This window comes from Ambystoma mexicanum, chromosome 7p (genome assembly GCF_040938575.1).
Source record: "Ambystoma mexicanum isolate Mex_15411 chromosome 7p, UKY_AmexF1_1, whole genome shotgun sequence".
NCBI classification, from domain to species: Eukaryota; Metazoa; Chordata; class Amphibia; order Caudata; family Ambystomatidae; genus Ambystoma; species Ambystoma mexicanum.
This window is the reverse complement of record NC_090939.1, coordinates 930,897,362-930,916,601: the sequence shown is the minus strand read 5'-3', so window position 1 is coordinate 930,916,601 and position 19,240 is coordinate 930,897,362. Positions and strand designations below refer to the sequence as shown.

Here is a 19,240-nt window from a genome sequence, read left to right as displayed (position 1 = left end):
ATTAGAGGCACCGCAATGACGGTCTTCCTCTTGGCCTCCCGGCGCTGATAGAGGAAACCTTCCTTTTTCTGCTCCTCCGGGCAGAGCTGGAACAATTCGGACGCCCTGGCGATCATGGCGTGGAATGAGCCAATCTCGTCGGGCGGAGAGGCCCGTGCGACGGGAGACCCGTTCCGTCGTCGTCGTCGCCCTTAGAACCCGTCGTCGAGCCCACCGCACCATCATCTCCCGACTCGTGAGAGGATGAGGAGGGAACTGTAGGCCTTACGGGGGCGAGTGGAGGAGAGGGTTGGGTCCTCCGTCGTTTGTTCTGAGGACTTCCCGACGGGCCAGGTTGCGGGTCCTCTGGCCTGGGCCGTGGTAATCTCATCCTTATCTCAGAGCATAAGGACTGGATCGCAGACAAAATGGCCGCCGAGCTATCCTGAGGCCTAGGTTCCGGCTGCGCCGGAAGGGAAGGCTGCTCCTCCTCGCCATCGTCGTCTTCCTTGGTTATCTCCCGAGGATCTTCCTTACGGGATCGAACCTTCTCGAAATGGACTTAGAGATTCCTCACGGCCTCGGTCAGTTCCTCCTCCGAGGCTGACCCCGAGCTCGAGGAGGCTACCGTGCCCCCCCCCTCGCTTCTTCCATCATGGTGGCCATGACGATGGGCTGAAAAGAGGATTCCCTCCTTGGCGGCAGGGAAACTCTAGTCCCGGAGGCAGTCTCCGCTGGCGGGGTCTCTGCCGGCTTGGCCAGAGTCGCCACGATCGCCTCGATAGAGGCCTTTGCCTGCTGGGTAGGGGCCTTCACCACTTTAGGTGCGTCCCGGGCCTTCTCCTTCCAGAAGCTTACACGGGGTCTCGGACTTCCTCTTCCCCAAACCGGAACGCTGGCTCGTGGTTGACGGTGCCGGGGAAGGAGCGCCCTGCCTGGCGACCGAAGAGCCTGACCTTTCGGCGCTCCCAGAGCCAGCAGACTCGCGGAGCTTGGCCTGATGTTGGGCCCCCGTCGCCGGGGCGCCCGCACAGGACTTAGAAGCCCGCTCGGACCCTTTCTTCTTCTTCTCACCCGTTGAGCCCTTCTCCAACCAGCTGGCGAGACGGGATCGACGGTCCCTCATGGTCCGCTCCGACAAGTTCTTGCAGAACTGGCAGTTCTTCTCTACATGAGTCTTGTCCCCATGAAGACAGTAGAGGCATCGCGAATGCTCGTCTTCCTTAAACACATTCTGCAGCACGCATCCAGGGCAGCTGCGAAACAGCTTGGGTCCGGGTGACGAACTCGTGAGCTGGGCCATCTCGAAGTAGGCCGCAAATCTTCTGGAATCCTCCAAAAGGTTGATTCGACGAAATCTTCACCCTTGAGGGGCGTAGGAAAATCCCGCAACGGGTACCCGTTAACGGGAGTAGAAATGGTGGAGCTTGAGGCTCGATTAACCAAAAAAGTTGAAAATTCACCTGAAAAAGCGCGAAAACGCAGCAAAAGCTCGAGAGCTAAGCACGAGGACTCCCAACACTTGAACGTGCGGTAAAAATCTGAAGATGGCTGCCAGAGGCGGGGCTTAGGGAGATGGCAGTCATTGGCTGTGGTCAGTATGACGCAGAGATCAGTGATTGGTTACTACTACGAAAGACAGATCAGAAACGAAACTGATACTGATTTTTCTTTACTGAGGATTCCCAGCCTGACGACGGGGAATATTCATGCGCATGTGAATCCATGCCAGACCCCATGCTGGAGAACATTCCCTTCTTAGACCCTTCGAATACAAAGTTCTGGGTCGGAACGTTTCATTAGTGAGGTAGGATACCTTATCCCTGGGCTGGGTGTGAAACTGATCCGGGACAAGCTGTCCAGAATGTCAAGGCTAATATAGTAGATTGACAATGCCTCCACTACTTCCCTCTTTCTACTCATCCACAAACAGGTTGCTACCTGCATCATGGTACTTCAGAACCGGATGGCTTTAGACATCCTCTTGGCATCCACAGGGGGCATGTGCGCTCTTGTGAAAAATGAATGTTGCACTTAAATACAAAATTCTGATATTAATATCACTGACAATGTCTCACACGTGTGCCAGACCAAAGCTGCCCTCCTTGAGAATAATAGTCCTGATTTGTCTGTGTGATGTTGGGTTACGAATATCCTTCGTTCCAGCGGTACCTCAGCTCTCATTTGGAATGTGTATGGGTTGCTCCTGTTCATCAAATGTTTACACTCCTATATTCAGAAAAAATGTTCATAAGCCACCAAAAATGACACAAATGCTATATTTAATGAACACCACCAAAGAACTGCACTGTCAGTATGTACAATTATGTGACATATGAAACCCTGATTCAGTAAAAGGACGAGACTGGAGCAAAGGTCTCATAGGAGGCACTTGTGGTGGGAAAATTAGGTATCTACTGCTATTTGTTCAAATTCCTACTATGCTTTACTCACAGAGCTTAGCCTGTGTTCAGGTATACCATCTTGAATCTTGCTGCACCACCTCAAAGAAAGGTAGCCTAAGCCTATGTTGTTCTGCACAGGTTTAAACTAAATGTACATCAGGTTGCGGGAAGCAACCTTGCTTCGTAGTCTGCCGCTTCTTAGGTGTTTCCTGTTTGGCAAAGGCAAGTGAGTTTTACAGCTATGCATTGCCGGTGAGACGGTTTCAGCATGTATAATTGGCAACATTAGGCAGGCCAGGCACTGTCTCAGCCCTATGAGAACCGTAGTTGTACTAGAATATGGTGGCTCACTAAATATTTTTCTGAATAGGTCTGCTGCATGCTGCAAAGTTTACTAGCCAAGGAATGAGAATTTAGTTGATGTTCATACAGCTTTTTATGAGAATCGTGTAGAACAAGTTGGAGATACCAATATACTTTATATTTTGTGTCCACGTTTTTTGGTACGCCCTTGCATAGAATACCATGTCATGTGTTCATATAACAGCTATGTAAATATTAGAAGGGGGTTTACTGTATTGCGTTTCATCCTGGAACATGGATCAGGTATTTCATGTACTGAGGATGTCGCTCCACTTCTTTGCCAACTCTTACCAAACTACCTTGTGATCGGATTATTTGCTGAGTGGTGTATCTTTCCACAACAGTATTAATATACAATGTACTTATTTTTTTTAATTTATTTTTGGTTTTATCGTAAACAACAAAGAAAAAGAAGCAGAAAACCAAAGTACACATCAGATGGTACACCATTCGTAACATTCAGCTACATAACAATAACAGAAGGCTTAATGTCAGCTTGCAATGTTAAACCTTTATCTCCGTTCGCAAGTGAGGTGTATTTCTTGAGACTAAAGAACTTCCCCTTCCCCCCTCCCTCCCGTGTTTTAGCACATATCCATTGTTCATTGTTGAGGCGTAGAAACATCGATAGCACGGTAATCGTGCCTCCGTTGTCTGGTCGCGCAATGATCACTCATTTCGAGAATTCTTTCATTACTGCTGCTTGGGCATTGGATTTCCATCAAGACTCCTCAGGCTCGTCCGATTGGGATTCGTTATCTGTTAAGTGTTGGCTTTTAAAGTCCATCCATAGGGCTTCGCATTGGGCGGCCTTGCCGTGCTGGGCGGCCGTTATGGTTTCCATTAGGTAGATATTTGTGGCTAGGGCAAGCCATTCATTTTTTCCAGGCACCGCTGCAGATTTCCATTTGATCACCAGGAGAGCCCTGGCGGCAAGTAGTAAATGGGGGGGTCAAGCCTTTCACTCTGGTCCAATAGTCTGCGTCCCTTTCTAAGCCAAAAAGCACGAGGTGGGGTCAGTGTCTCTTTGGATGCCATCTATTTCCTTGATCCACCCTAGGACTTCGTCCCAGAATATTTTCATGCGCGGACAGCCCCACCACATGTGCCAGTAACTGGCTGTTTGACCACATTTCCTCCAGCATGTCGGGTTCATTGTCTGACACATTTTAGATAGCCTGAGAGGGTCGTATTGCAACCTATGCAAGGGTTTGATGGCAAGTAGAGCGCATAGCACGGTTTTAGAGGAGACTGATGAGGTCGTAGCAGTTCGTGGATTAGAAAATTCACTCGGCAATTGACTTGTCACGGACAGAACGCAATGCCGCTTCATAAGTGAAATCGGTGTTGACGAAAAGATGAGCTGCGAATGTACGAAGTACGATCGATCAACGTGAGGCTTAATTTCCGTTGTCAAAAGGTTTTGAGTGGTCTGACATAGATGTTGGGACCCTCCCCTATCGTACCGTGGTTAATTGACACTTTTGGAGTGACACGGTCAAGAACTATGTTTGAAGTATATTCGAAACTGTAACTTTTGAGTGTCACTGAGGGTGAAATGTTGAAAAGTGATGTAACAACCATATAGGCATTGAGAGCTTAAGGGTACAGATGGTGCCCCTGATGAAGTTCTTGAGCACTATATTGAACTGAATTGTTGGACGAAACATGTTGGGCAATTGAGTAGTATTGTGAGCTAGTGACAATACATAAGCAACATTGAAAATTCAGTTGTGATTAAACCCTTCAGTAGCATTATGAAGGGTATTAATAAACAGAGTAGTAAACACAAGGTATCCAGTATTTAAAGTGAACCTGTGAGCTACCGACCAATGTGCTTTCTTTAGGAAGAGTGATGTTCTTGTAGGCACTATACACTATTCAGTTCTGTATAGGCAGGAGGTTATAAGGTTGAATACAACACTGGGTTTTGTATGGTACTGTATGGTTTTGTAATTGTATTTTATATTTGTATAAGGTTTTTAGGTATTTTTTTACAATTTTACATTGTTTTAGATACTGTGTGATGTATATGTAATAAAATTATGAACCACTGTTTTTTGGTTTAGTTTTGTCAAAGTTTTTCGAAACTTAGTACCTATTTGTTCAAAGTACTAAGATTTTGCGACCTGGGTAGGACAAGGAAAGGTAACAAGTAGACGTAATTGATCCTTGGTCAAAGGATTGTCCAGTATTTTTTTGTGTAAAGAGTCAGGTCAACACGTCGATAAATGGCTTAATGTCTCTGTTTGGTTGATATATGTAGTTTATATTGACAGGATATTGATGTTCTGGAGGCAGCTCTACACATTATATCCCATTGCTTGGGGTGTATGTCTTCCCCAAAGCCTTTTTCCCATCTGGACCCTCAAGGGTTCCGTGGATCCGTCTCCCGCTGCTATTAGTTCCCGGTACATTACTGATATGAGACCTTTCATCTCTGGTTTAGAATCTAAGATCTTCTCGAATGGGGTCAAGTCTCTGTTCAATTTGTCTTTCCATTCTGCCTTCGTTAGGACCCCTTTCAGTTGGATGTACTGGAATGTGGATAGGGTGCCTATACCCAATGCTTCAGTCAGTTCCGGTAGAGTGATATAGAAGTCTTTCCTCTGGAGCTGGCCCACTCTCTCCAAGCCCGCCTCATACCATGATTGGTACCTACCCACATCGGGTATATGATTGTTTATGCCGGGGGACCATAAGTGACTGAGCGGGGATGGCCAAGTAGTAATTTTGCGCATCTGCTTGTTTGCTCGCCATATGCTCCATATGGTGCTCAATATGGGATGGCCTTTGATTTTCCTTAGTACCCTTTTGTGCAGAGTCCATAGCCATTCTGATACTGTGGCCGGGGAGAAGGAGTGGTTGTCCATTTGGACCCATTGGAGGTTGTGATGCTCTGAGGTGTGGGATCAAGACTCGTAACTGGGCAGCATTATAATAAGATCTCAAGTCGGGTAGCCCAACCCCTCCCTTGTCCTTGGGGAGCGTCAGCGTGGTGTATGAAATTCTTGGCTCCCTGCCATATAAATCTCATCATGATTTTTTTAGCTTCAATAAAGAGCCCTTTAGGTATTTCAACTGGCAACATTTGGAAGGCATACAGGAAGCGGGGGAGGCACATCATCTGAACCGCGTTGATTCGGCCAAGCCAGGAGATCGTGAGTTTACCCCATTTCTTAAGATCTGCTGCGAATCGCTGAAGGAGCGGAGGAAAGTTGGCTTCAAATAGATCATTCAGGGTTCTGGTAATCCGTATGCCCAAATACTGTAGTGTGAGGTGTTCCAATTTAAGGCCAGGTGGGAGAAACTTGACAATCATTTTCTACTGCGGTTCCCTGAAGGGGGAATTGGATGGATTTTGTCCTATTTACTTTGAAGCCGGAAAATTGGCCATATTCGTCCATTAGTCTAAGGGCATGGGGGATGGACTCGGAGGGATTGGTTATGTAGAGGAGAATGTCGTCCGCGTAGAGTGCTATTTTGTATTCTGTAGGACCTAGTCGGATCCCTTCTATCACAGGGTCAGTTCTTATCTTTTGTGCAAGGGGTTCCAGTGAAAGGGCAAATAGGACCGCAGAGAGGGGGCATCCCTGTCTAGTCCCTTGTTGCAATTCGAACCATCGGGAGTATTCTCCGTTGACAGATATTGATGCTGTGGGGGATGTGCATATCGCTTGTATTCCCTTCCTAGCTTTGGGGCCTATTCCGACCTTCTGCAGGACTGCTTCCAGAAATTCCCACTCCACTCTATCAAAGGCCTTTTCCGCATCAATTGACAACAGGACAGGGTCATCGGTAAGATCCTGGGCCACGTGGATTAGGTGCAGTGTTTTGCGCATGGAGTCAGCCCCCTGTCTCCCGAGTATAAACCCAACTTGATCTGGATGAACCAGGTGAGGCATAAGCGTTTCTAGTCTGGCTGCTAGTACCCTGGCATACATTTTAGCATCAAGGTTGAGGAGGGAAATCGGACGTTATGATCCGCAATTTTTAGGGTCCCTTCCCTCTTTGGGAATCACCGTTATCAATGCTCTTTTGAAGGAGTCTGGGGCCAGGCCTGTCTAGTATTTCGTTGAATAGTTCTGATAGGAAGGGGGTTCGTTGTTTAGTAAATGTTTTATAGAAACTGGCTGTATAGCCATCCTCTCCCGGGGATTTGCCTAATGTTAGCCTTTTAATTGCCTCCTGGATCTCCTGTTCAGTGATTGGGGAGTCAAAGAGCTCAGTTTCTGTATTCGTTATTGTGGGCATAGTGATTGATGATAGGTAGGCGGATATGTCCCGTTGGCCAGGAGTTATTTCAGAGGTGTAAAGCTTTTCATAGAAATTGGTGAAGGATTCTGGGATAGTGCAGGGAGTATGGAGGGGGGGTGGAATCCTCAATGATTTCGTTCACCCTGCGGTCCGCTCTTTGTTCCGTTAGTCTAGCAGCTAATAAGGCGTCAGCTTTATCTCCTTTCTCATAAAATGTCTGTTATAGGAACTGCAATTTGCGTACCACTTGGTTGTTTTCTAAGAGTCGCAGTTCTTCCCTTTTTAGCTGGGCTCTTTTCATTTTTCCAGGGTCCACTTTAGGTTCTTTTCTCATCTCCCCCTCTAATTGACCTATTTCAACCCTTAGCCTTTGCTCTATGATCTTCCGCTCCCTCTTTTTAGAGGCCCCTTCCCGTATTAAGACACCTCGCCATGTGGCCTTCCCTGCCTCCCAGACTACTTGTTTAGAAACCTCCCCATCATTATTTGTTTTAAAGTACTCTTCAATATCGGTCTCCATATTCATTTTGAAGACCGGGTCTTTCCAGAGGGTCTCGTTGCACCGCCATTTCCCTCCCATGATAGGTAGGTCGGCCCAGGAGATAGCTACTAGAACCATATTGTGATCTGACCAGGTTATCGGGATGATATCTGAGTGTTGTGCAGTGGTTGTGAGGTCGCTCGTGAGGTATATATAGTCAATACGTGTAAATGTGTGGTGGGGGTTCGAATAGAAGGTGTTTCCAGTTGCACCAGGGTGCATAATTCTCCAGACGTCCTTCATGTTGTACAGGTCCATTATCTCAGCAAGTTCGGGTCGTCCCCCTTTATTTTGGTTTCTTGTTTCTGGGTTTCCCGGTTTCCAATCCAAATCTGGATCAGCCCACTGGTTGAAATCTCCCCCCAGAATGACATGCCCCGTGGCCTCCAACATCATTTTTGGGATCGCTTTCTGAAGGAATGCAGTCTGTCCAGTGTTAGGTGCATATACAGTGGCAATAGTCACTTTCACTCTGGCTATGTTCCCCGTAATCAGGAGGGTCCGACCCGCCAAGTCAGACTGTCTTTTCCACCTCCAATTGGATTCCATTCTTAAGCAAGATACCGACCCCTCCTTTTCTGAGCGGGCCCGAACCCCAGAACTCCAGTCCCCCCCGCTTCCCGACGATGCTTCTTTCTTCTCCTTTGGCGAACTTAGTCTCCTGCAGAAGCAATATGTCAATGTTGGACCTGCGAAATTTCCTGAGCACCAACAACCTCTTAGTCGGGGAGTTCAGCCCCTTCACATTGATGGAAGCAACTCTGAGTGAGTCTCTCACTTGATGTTCATCAGGAGATGCCATCTTTGACTGTCTTTGGAGTGTCTTTCACTACTGGCGACCAGACAATTGTTCGATCCCCAAGTCCCACATCAACGTTGGTGTTGCAAATAAATTCAAATGGTGCTATTAGTGTTCCCAAATTTCTCTTCGCCCCCCCCCATTCCCTCCCTTCTTGAGTCCCTGGCGTTCATCCGAACCCGGGGACCGGAGATGTGCTGTTTCCAGCATTTTGAGGGCGTCCGACTCGGACATGGTGGAAAAGTTCAGTCCAGTATCAGACCACCAGTTGGGGACCGTTGCCTCTCGGTCCTGTTCAAGAATACCATCATCACATATTGTTGAACCCCCACTACCCGTTCCTCCCCATCCCCTCCCCAACTCCATTTATTACAACAATAACATCAAGAAAGGAAAACAAAAGTATAACTATACGTGCGTCGTCCGGCCTCTTCTTCAGGTATTCTTTTCCCCCCTTACTTAGGGGGGGAGGGTGTGGGGGTTGTCGCTGCCGGCCCTGTCATGTCTACAGCGATCACGTCATTCTGTGCCAAGAAAAGCTTGGTTCCGAACAGTTCTTTTCATAAGATTCCATGCATTAGCTCGCCAAGGTCAAACGATCTGTCCTCATTTCCCTTGTTCACGCGTGTTATTCGGGCGTCTGTATTTTCTGGATCCTTTTACTCTCTTTCTTCTGGGGCCCCGGAGTTCCCATTGTGATCCGGCCTGGTTAGTCTGATCTCCTTCGCACCCTCTGGGGGCCGTCCCGAGAATGTCTGCAATACAGTCTTTGATCTAATCTTCGGACCGAAGGACAGTTTTCGTGCTGTTGTGCTCAAATGTGAGGGAGAAGGGGTATCCCCACCGGTACCTTGTGTCCCTCTTCTTAAGCCACTTAGTCAAGGGGCTGCAGAGGCGTCTTAATGCCAACGTGAGCGATGATAGATCCTGGAAGATGGTAATGGAGGCGCCGCCCAATGTGAGCGAGTCCCCGGATCTGGCCCTCAACAGGATCCTATTTCTGTCTTGGTATCGGTGGAATTTTGCAAGGGCAGAGCGCGGGCCATCAGGGGGTCCGCCAGCCCTGTGGATCCGTTCAGTTTTGGGCTCGTCTATCTCTTCATCTGCCATTAGGATTTTTATGATGTTATGTATCGTGTCCTTGAGTGAGTCTTCAGTTTCTCCCTCTGATTCCGGGATACCAAAAAATCAGAGGTTATTCCTTCTTTCCCTATTTTCCAAATCATCCATTTTCAGTCGTATCTCCTCTTCCCGCCTTTCAATGTTGCGTAATCTCGTATCCATTTGGGCATCACAAGTGTCAATGGACGCCTGATTGTTCACGACACCCTCCAGTCTCTCCTCAAAATCGTCCATTATTTGGGTAATCCTATCGATCTTGCCGCCCAGGTTGGTTCCCAGAGTCTTTATCTCAGACAGTAGTGAAGCAATGAAGTGAAAAGGCGCTTTCCAGGGGTTCCGTGCGTGTGCGTTATGTCGTGGGATACTGGGAGCCCAGTATCTAATGGATTCCCTCAGGGTGGTGAAGGCTCCTCTCTGCGTCCCTGCAAAGGAGGGGCCGACCGAATATGGAGCAGTGTGGGGCCCGGGACGGCTTTTAATAAATCGCGGGCTGTCCATCCGCTGATCAGCGAAGAACCGTTTGTTTTGTGGCCCTTTGTATATGCGTAGGAGAGGGCGCAGTCCGGTCTCCAGGCCGATGAGGGAGCCTGCGCACACCTTCCGCGTGCGAAAATGCATGGCACAAGTACCCAAGGCGGCGGGCGGCAGAAGGGTGCTCACTCGTTGACACCCACCTCGTTGTTCACCGGAGGGTCGGTCTCAGACCTCTCCCTCTCGACAGGAATGGGCCTCACTTAGCTGCTCTCGAGGAGCACGTATGAGAAGTCCTCCGGGAGGGCTGGATGAGACGCCGGGGCCGGCGGGTGTCACGGCAGTTTCACTTTCTCTTTCGCCTGGCAAGGAGGCCGTTCCGCTTCTCTCCGCGTATTTCGGAATCCCCAAACCGATTTCAATCGGGATTTCCCCCAGGTGAGGAGGGGGTATTCCGCCAGCTGATGCAATGTACTTATTTTGACTGATAGTTTGATATGTGTCACTTTATTAAAGGGTATAGTTTTCAGAGTAGTATATTTTCTACAGCTGTATGTGGACTAATCATACCTGATAATTGAGCTTTGTTGATCTGACCATGTTACCCACACTATTAAGTTTGGGTTCTCTTTGTCGGGTGATTAGCCTTTACCATAGGAGTAGTGCTTGTAGCATCACCAGAGGGTGGTACAAAAACAGCCTTAACAGATTTGTTGAGACATCTGCTGCCATTTTTGTTTTGTACAGTAGCTATCCGTTGGCACACAACTACATATATTTTGCTCATAGCCAGCGTTGGGTCGGGTCACATAATGAAATGCACATTGAACTTTAGAAATGATGTCCAATGGAAATAATTATTGATGAACCAATTAAAAGGGCAGACTACTTATTGTAAATACCTTTCTGAACGATGCTGGAGTTTTGCTGCAATAATGTTGAGCCAAGGAAAAAAGATCTTCTATATCTTCCGTTTCCAAGCTAGATGGGGAATTTTGCAAGAATGCTAAAAAGAAGCGAAAAATAAGATTTAAACAAAGCAAAAGTGCTGTATTTTAGACATTGCACACTGGGCAGGTCAGACAAACCGCTACCAAGGACTATCCTTAAAACAATTATTCACAAATAACCTTTTATTGAGAGGTCTACGTAAGAACATTTTGAAGGTGAGAGGCGGCATTGAAAAAGGTGATCTCTGCTTCAAGAAGTCTCCATCTCTTCCAGGTTCCTAAAGGTTTCACTATCAAAGCTGTTAAATACTGACAGGAGGACATATTTTATTTTTTATTTGGGCATCACAGAGCTAACAATAGAGGTTTAAGTCAACACCCAAGAGGTAGCTAATAAACATTTAAATATCATGCAAAGTCAACTAACAGAGATACAACTTCAGATTCAAGAACTGAGATCACCTTTTTTCATCCAAATACAATAATAATTCTCCATTCTTCGTTCAAAAACAGTAAATTGCTATAAGGACAAACTTATTTACATGCAACAGAAACCCCCAGCGTGATAACCTCACCATGTTCATGATCACCTTTATTTGCTGAACTTTCTTTGAGCATATTTAAGTCTTGTTTGGGGAGGGAATTGAAAAGAAAAGGAAGAGGAGAGAAGTGGAAAAGAGAAGGAAAATAATGCACCTTAGTCGGATGATTAGCAAGAAAACTCAGCTTTTGCCTTATTAATTAAAATGATCAGACCAATAAGTTGATTTTATTTTAATCTAACATCCTTTTATTATTGCTTGATAATAGAAATATCAGAACTGGACTACCAGAGATACGCGAGGTAGCAACAGCTTCTACTTTACTCTGTATTCCCCAGAAAAGCCATAAGGATGAGACTCTGGGCACAAACTGGACCATACAAGAACCCCCTCTCGTCAGCATAATATGATGCATTGGAAATTCATCTTTTTAGGGATGCAGGCAGAGAGTGATCATGAACAAATCACAAACCTTGACCATTCAGACAGCTGCCAAAGGGTACATTCCTGCCATTTTCATCTGTGAATGCAGGGTGCAGATCACCCCATTACCAGGTCTCAGTTCTTCTACGTCTCCTTTCCACCTTGTTTTACTGGGGAGGGCGCCCAGGCAAGTCCCAAGAGTGATACCTATTTCCCAGATATCTGCTTTCTTGCCTCTGGGAAATGCTTCCTGCCAGGTTATGTCATGAATCGTCCCCACTGGAAGCTATGGGAGCAATGGAGGAAGGGATGAGCCATCTCCGGTTCAGTGAAACTAGTGCAGCATACTAGTGTTCAGTCTGTTTTGATGACGTGTTTAAATACGCGTTGGAAGCTTCACTCGGCGCGTTGCAAACCTGCGCTTCCTTCCAGGTTTACACGCTGCTCGAGTGTTCCGTATACTACATGCTTTCACTCATTCCTCCGTTCTGAACCTGTTCCTCCCTCTTTGTCTTCCTCCTTTTTGTTCCGCTCCTGAGCCGCCTCTTCCCAGTTATCCTTTAACGTTTTCCCTGGGCTCAGTAGCGGTTACGGTTACCGTGGTTCGGTGCCGCCTACTTTATTTCAATACTTACTTCCTCATCCTCCTACTCCACTTACCTTCTGGATTCCTTTCCTGTTGGTTAGGACGACTCCGATCCCTCTCTGTTGAATCCAAGTTCCTTGGCAGCCACGCATCCTGTTCCGGTGCATCTTGGGAATTGTAGTCTTTACAATAGGAAAAGTAACCAACACAGAGAGAAGATCATATTTACCTGGGATTCAAGATACCATCAACAGAAGGTCTACATCAGGGTTTTTCAGGAAGGCTTTTCCCTGAAATGGGGTGGACTCACTGGAAGCCCCTATTGCCGGCTTATTGCTATTAGGCAGTGTGGCTTCCAGAAGAGCTTATCCTAAAACCTGCAAAGAAAAGTCTAACAACTCCTGGTGAGAAAGAAGAGACATTTCTTCCGAGAGCTCATCCGACGAAGCGTCCACAGGTGAGGGGGTGGAGGAGGTGGGAGACTTCAAAGGTGAATCTCTAACCGCTACCAAGTCTGAGAGTTTGCAACGCCAAAAGATGGCTAGCCTGGAGCAATATCAGGAATTAGTTAACGCAATACAAGGAACCAATGTAGAGGTACAGAACCTGAAGACCGACAATGCTGCACTCAGGGCAGATAATACCGCCATGAGACAACAGTTACTGCAGAGAGAGGAGGTCAGAGGGGACCTTCCCTTGTTACCATTATCGTGTGGTAAATACGACGGTAACCCTAAAAGAATCAAAGAGTTTTTGGATGCATGTTTAATATATTTCACATTCCGTCCTACAGCATATGAGCTTGATAAAGCTAAGGTCTGTTTTCTTATATCTAACTTCGTGGGTAACGTTCTAGCCTGGACTACTCCATTGGTGACAAGCTCAGATCCTGTACTGAATGATTATGGACAGTTTACACAGCAGTTTCAAACTCGGTTCGATAGACCAGAAGTACAATATTCCTCCTATGAAAACTTATTGGACGCAAGACAAGGCTCATCGGATGTACAGACATACAAGTCTACCTTTCAAAGATTGGCACAAGAAACCGGGTGGCCGGATTCTGCTAAACAAACATTATTCAGGAGAGGATTGCAATACGAAATCAAGGATGAATTAGCAAGAATTGCCAGACCCTCCACATTTCAGGACTTGGTTACACTGGCCCTGCAGATTGAGTATCGTCTTTCTGAAAGGCGAGCAGAGAAAAGGAGACCCAAGTCTTACCCTCCGTTGCCTCCTAGCCTTCCGGTCTCTTCAGAAAAGGTTCCTTTAATATCCGGGCCTGAAGAACCTATGCAAATTGGATCAACTAGAGGACCTCTGACAGCAGCTGAGAGAAAGCGAAGGAAGGATCTAAGCCTATGTTTGTATTGTGGGTCAGAGAAACACCTGCTCCGTGACTGTCCTGAAGTTCCTCCCCGGAAAGCGGGAAACGAAAGACCCCGACCCTGAGCAGGGACAAGGAAGGGGTTCAAACTGCTAATCCCCGTCTACCTACCCCCTCGGTCACCTTGGATATCTCCCATCACATGATGGTGTTTAAGGTAGTTCTTAAATGGGCTAACCACCCCGGAGTGGAATGTCTTGCTATGCTAGACTGTGGAGCGGCTGGTAACTTTATGGACGACCAATGGGCAAGAACTCAATCAGTTCCAAGGAAAGTAAAACCCCAACCCATTCCAGTTGAGTGCGTAGACGGCACTCCCTTGACTTCGGGACCCATCATAGAAGAAACACAAGAATTATCAGTACAAATGCATTTTCACCAAGAACGACTGGGTTTCGATCTTATAAAGGCTGCACATTTTCCAGTCCTATTGGGAATATAGACAGCACAATCCTTTCATAGATTGGAAGACTAATACAGTGGAGTTACGTTCCGAATATTGTTCTGGCTCTTGTTTCAGCCCTAAGGAGAAACCAACGACTCACGGAGAACCGGTGCCTATACACAGTGTGAACATTGTTCCCATGGCATACAGAGAATATACAGATGTTTTTCTGGACATCCAACCTCGACCTTTACCCCCTCGCAGACAGGAGAACTGTAAAATAGATCCATTACCAGGTGCAGTAGTTCCATTTGGATGGATGTTCCCTTTGTCCCTCCCAGAAAAGGAAGCCTTAAGGGATTACCTGAACACCAACCTACAAAATGGTTTGAGTCAAGAATGAACTTCCTCAGCTGGAGCATCGCTATTCTTCATTTCCAAGAAGGGAACCACCGAACTCAGACCCTGTATAGATTATAGAAGCCTCAACAGCTCAACTATCAGAGATAGATATCCAATGCCTCTTATTAAGGATATCATGGAAGCTGTACAGGGGGCAAAATGGTCCACAAAACTGGATCTGAGGGGTGCGTATCACCTGCACAGAATTCCAGAAGGGGCGAGTGGAAAACAGCATTCAGGACACCCCTAGGGCATTATGAGTATCGTGTTATGCCTTTCGGCTTGGTCAACGTACCTGCTCAATTTCAACGATTCATGGACAGTCTTTTCAGATCTACTATTCACATCTGTTGTCGTATATTTAGACGATATCCTGATTTATTCAAACACACTGGAAACTCATAGTCAACATGTCAGAGAGGTGCTACAAAGACTCCGGCAAAACAACCTTCTAGCCAAACCGGAAAAATGCGTATTTGAAAGTACAACGGTTCCATACTTAGGCTTCATCTTAAGCGCTAATCAAATCGAGAGGGACCCACACAAGACAGAAGCAATAACCAAATGGCCCATATCTGGTTCAGTTAAAGATGTACAACGTTTTTTGGGTTTAGAAAATTTCTACAGAAAATTTATCAGCGGATTCTCAAAGATGATCCTACCCATCACTGCTTTGTTGAAAAAAGGGGTGAAATTTGAATGGAGTCCGGAAGCTGAGCAAGCATTCAACCAACTGAAAAAGGCTTTTACCACGGCACCAGTACTCAGACAGCCTGACCAAACTTTACCTTTCATTCTAGAGACCGACGCCTCCCACAGAGCTATAGGCGCTGCTCTTTTGCAGAAAAAAGAAGACTACTTAGAACATTCCATTGCATACTTTTCAAGGACTCTAAATCCAAGTGAAAGGAACTATTCGGTACTTGAAAAGGAGCTTCTTGCTATCAGAAAAGCCTGTGAGGAATGGAGGCATTTGTTACAAGGGGCCCAACATCCTTTCTGTGTACGTACCGATCACAGAAATCTGAGTATATTACAACAAATGGAATGCCGGAATTCACGTCACGCAAGGTGGGCCTATTTTTTTTCTCAATTCGACTTCGAGCTCACTTATGTGCCTGGGAAGGACAATCAATTAGCAGATGCTCTTTCCCGGAGTTATGGAGAAGAATCAGGAAAATATACCGGACAAGAACCCTTGTTACCCGGAAAGAGATTTATAGGCACTGTTAACTTGTTTCTCCAACAGGTGTACACGCTCAAAAGGACACCTCTATAACACAGGAAAGATCAATAAACAAGAAGGGGAATACTGGTTTAAAGAGAACCAGCTGTATCTACATACACAAGAACTCCAGTCCAAGGCTTTATCATGGTGTCATGACTCACCTACTGCAGGACACAAGGGTCAAGCAGCCTCCTTGGAGTTAATCAGAAGACATTTTTGGTGGCCTACTGTAGTCAGAGATACCAAGGAATATGTTTCTTCCTGTCCCACGTGTGCCCAGAACAAATACAGTACAGCCAAACCCTTGGGTCTTTTACAACAGGAGGAGCCTCCAACCGGGCCCTGGCAACATATTTCGATGGACTTCATTGTGGAGCTACCCAAATCCATAGATCATACGGCTATCATGGTAGTTGTAGATTCATTTAGTAAGCTGGCTCATTTTTCCGCATTGAAAGGGACACCATCTGCCTCAGTCACCGCAGAAGTATTCCTTCGAGATGTGGTCCGACTCCATGGTGTACCCTTAACTATTGTGTCGGATAGAGGAACATAATTCACTTCCAAATTCTGGACTTCTCTTTGTAAACAACTTTGAATTCAGAAGGCCATGTCTTCAGGATTCCACCCAGAAAGTAACGGTCAAACAGAGCGTCTTAACGCCACTCTTGAGCAATACCTAAGATGTTTCTGCAATCAAACACAAGACAACTGGTACCACCTCCTGCCAGTCGCAGAATTCTCATACAACAACACCATACATTTAGCCAAGGGCATGAGCCCATTCAACTTTACCTATGGGTATCACCCCAGACACTTACCCTTCTCTGATTTACAGCCTACTAAGGTACCAACACTTGATCAGGTGTTGAGCATCCTAAAGGAAACCCATAAAAAAGCACAAGAGACCCTGCTGAGTAGTTGTCAAGGATACAAGAAATGGGCTGATCTTGGAAGACAATCTAATCCAGAATGGCATGTCGGAACCAAGGTTTGGCTCTCTACTAAATTCCTACCCAGGTGGGTCCATTCAGGAAAGTTCGCTCCAAGATACATTGGTCCATTTACCATAACTGAACGAATCAACCCAGTGGCGTTTAAGATATCTTTGCCGCAGTCCCCACGAAGAATCCATCCAGTGTTCCACGCATCATTACTCAAGGAGTACATACCTGACCCCTATCATAGGAGGTACAAGAAGGAATTCCTCTGCAAGAATATGAAGTGTCCCGTATTCTTGACTCAAGATACAAACAGGGAACACTACAATACCTTAAACTATGGAAGGGGTATCCATGGTTAGAAAGAACCTGGGAACCAGCAAGAAATCTCAAAGCCCCTCGACTCCTACGCCTTTTTCATAGATTACATCCCGGGAAATCAGGAGGAGTGCCATTGAAAAGGGGTCATACTGTCATGAATCGTCCCCACTGGAAGCTATGGGAGCAATGGAGGAAGAGATGAGCTATCTCCGCTACAGTGAAGCTAGTGCAGCATACTAGTGTTCAGTCTTTGTTTTGATGACGTGTTTAAATACGCGTCGGAAGCTTCACTTGGTGCGTTGCAACCCTGCGCTTCCTTCCGTGTTTACACGCTGCTCGAGTGTTCCGTATACTACACGCTTTCACTCATTCCTCCGTTCTGAACCTGTTCCTCCCTCTGTTTTCCTCCTTTTTGTTCTGCTCCTGAGCTGCCTATTCCGCGTTATCCTTTAACGCTTTCCCTGGGCTCAGTAGCGGTTTTCGGTTACTGTGGTGCGGTGCCGCCTACTTTATTTCGATACTTACTTCCTCATCCTCCTACTCCACTTACCTCCTGGATTCCTTTCCTGTTGGTTAGGACGACTCAGATCCGTCTCTGTTGAATCCAAGTTCCTTGGCAGCCACGCAGCCTGTTCTGCTGCATCTTGGGATTTGTAGTCTTTACAATCGGAAAAGTAACCAAAACAGAGAGAAGATCATATTTACCTGGGATTCAAGATACCATCAACAGAAGGTCTACATCAGGGTTTTTCAGCAAGGCTTTTCCCTGAAGTTGGGTGGACTCACTGGAAGCCCCTATTGCAGGCTTATTGCTATTACGCAGTGTGGCTTCCAGAAGAGCTTATCCTAAAACCTGCAAAGAAAAGTCTAACAACTCCTGGCAAGAAAGAAGAGACATTTCTTCCGAGAGCTCATACCGACGAAGCGTCCACAGGTGAGGGAATGGAGGAGGTGGGAGACTTCAAGGGTGAATCTCTAACTGCTACAAAGTCTGAGAGGTTAACCCTAAAGTCAAAATAACGTTAATGCAAAAGAATGGTATCTGGTCATTTCATCTAAACCATTACCATCGAATGCTGTTCCATCGACAAAAATGCATCGAAAAAATATGCATCAAATGCATGTTTTTTCAAGGTAAGGGTTTAGTTTAATTTTAATGGGCTTTAAAGTGGAAATGAGGGGGGCCATTAAAAAAAGAAAAAGAAAATGCATTGAATGGTAATTCTTTCGATGCATTTTTCCGATGGAATGGTCCCTCGATGGTAAAAATTTGATGGAATAACCATAAACCCAAAAGGATAATGTGCATGATTAACAGTGACATGGCTATCAGGAACTCCGGGGGCCACAGAGTCCCTGGGATCCCTCACAGACAGTTGGGGATGCCATCTTTAAAAAAATAACTTTTTTAAATTCAGATTTGCATAGAAAGTGAAACAAACAAAACATGTCACATCCAGTCACCTTCTTCAGTATTATTAACATGAGAAGCCCCTCCCCTGTAATCCCACTCCATTGCAGAAGTGCGTCATATACAGAATCCCCTTAATTACCATCTCCCAACTCTGAGTCCCCCCCTCATTACGCCCTTGACTTTTCCCAAATATTAATAACAATAACATACCTCCATCATGACAACACTGATGTCAGCCACCAACCCGGTCTTTTCCAACACCTGTCTCATTGGGGTTTTAAATCTGGGGAGGAGGCCAGTCAGCAATTGACCCAAACCCAAATCCATCTCCATCCCTTCTTCCTCCCCTGGAAATTAATTTCTTCTCAAACACTCCATCTCAGCCATTCCCCACCTCTGTACATCATGAAGCCGCTGCCCAATGGTTGGACCCAATGCGTTCTTCCAGGCCATTACTATTCTGCGTTTGGCTGAGACCATCAAAAAACGGGGCATCCTACACTGTGTTTTGCAGGACTTTTTCCCCAGGTATCAAACCCAGTAGACAAATAGTTGGTTAACATTCATAAATGCTGTTCAATAAGGAATTTCGATGATCCATTACTCCCTCCAATATTCTCTGATCAACTGACACTCCCAAATCATGTGCCAAAAGCCAGCTGACTCGGATTTGTTTGTTTATTATTTGATAATGCGCACAAAACCCAGGGGTAGCGGGGCA

At 46.2% G+C, this 19,240-nt stretch overlaps 1 protein-coding gene across 3 annotated transcripts in view; it reads right to left on the bottom strand.

Moving 5' to 3' along the window:
* The window catches only part of TBC1D23 (TBC1 domain family member 23), a 1,631,981-nt gene that overhangs the window by 1,089,587 nt on the left and 523,154 nt on the right, over positions 1 to 19,240 (bottom strand). For all 3 annotated transcript variants that reach the window (XM_069637239.1, XM_069637242.1, XM_069637241.1), the window contains exon 8: positions 10,840 to 10,943. In XM_069637239.1, coding sequence (XP_069493340.1) covers positions 10,840 to 10,943 — 104 coding nt within the window. The remainder of the gene's footprint in view (positions 1 to 10,839; positions 10,944 to 19,240) is intronic.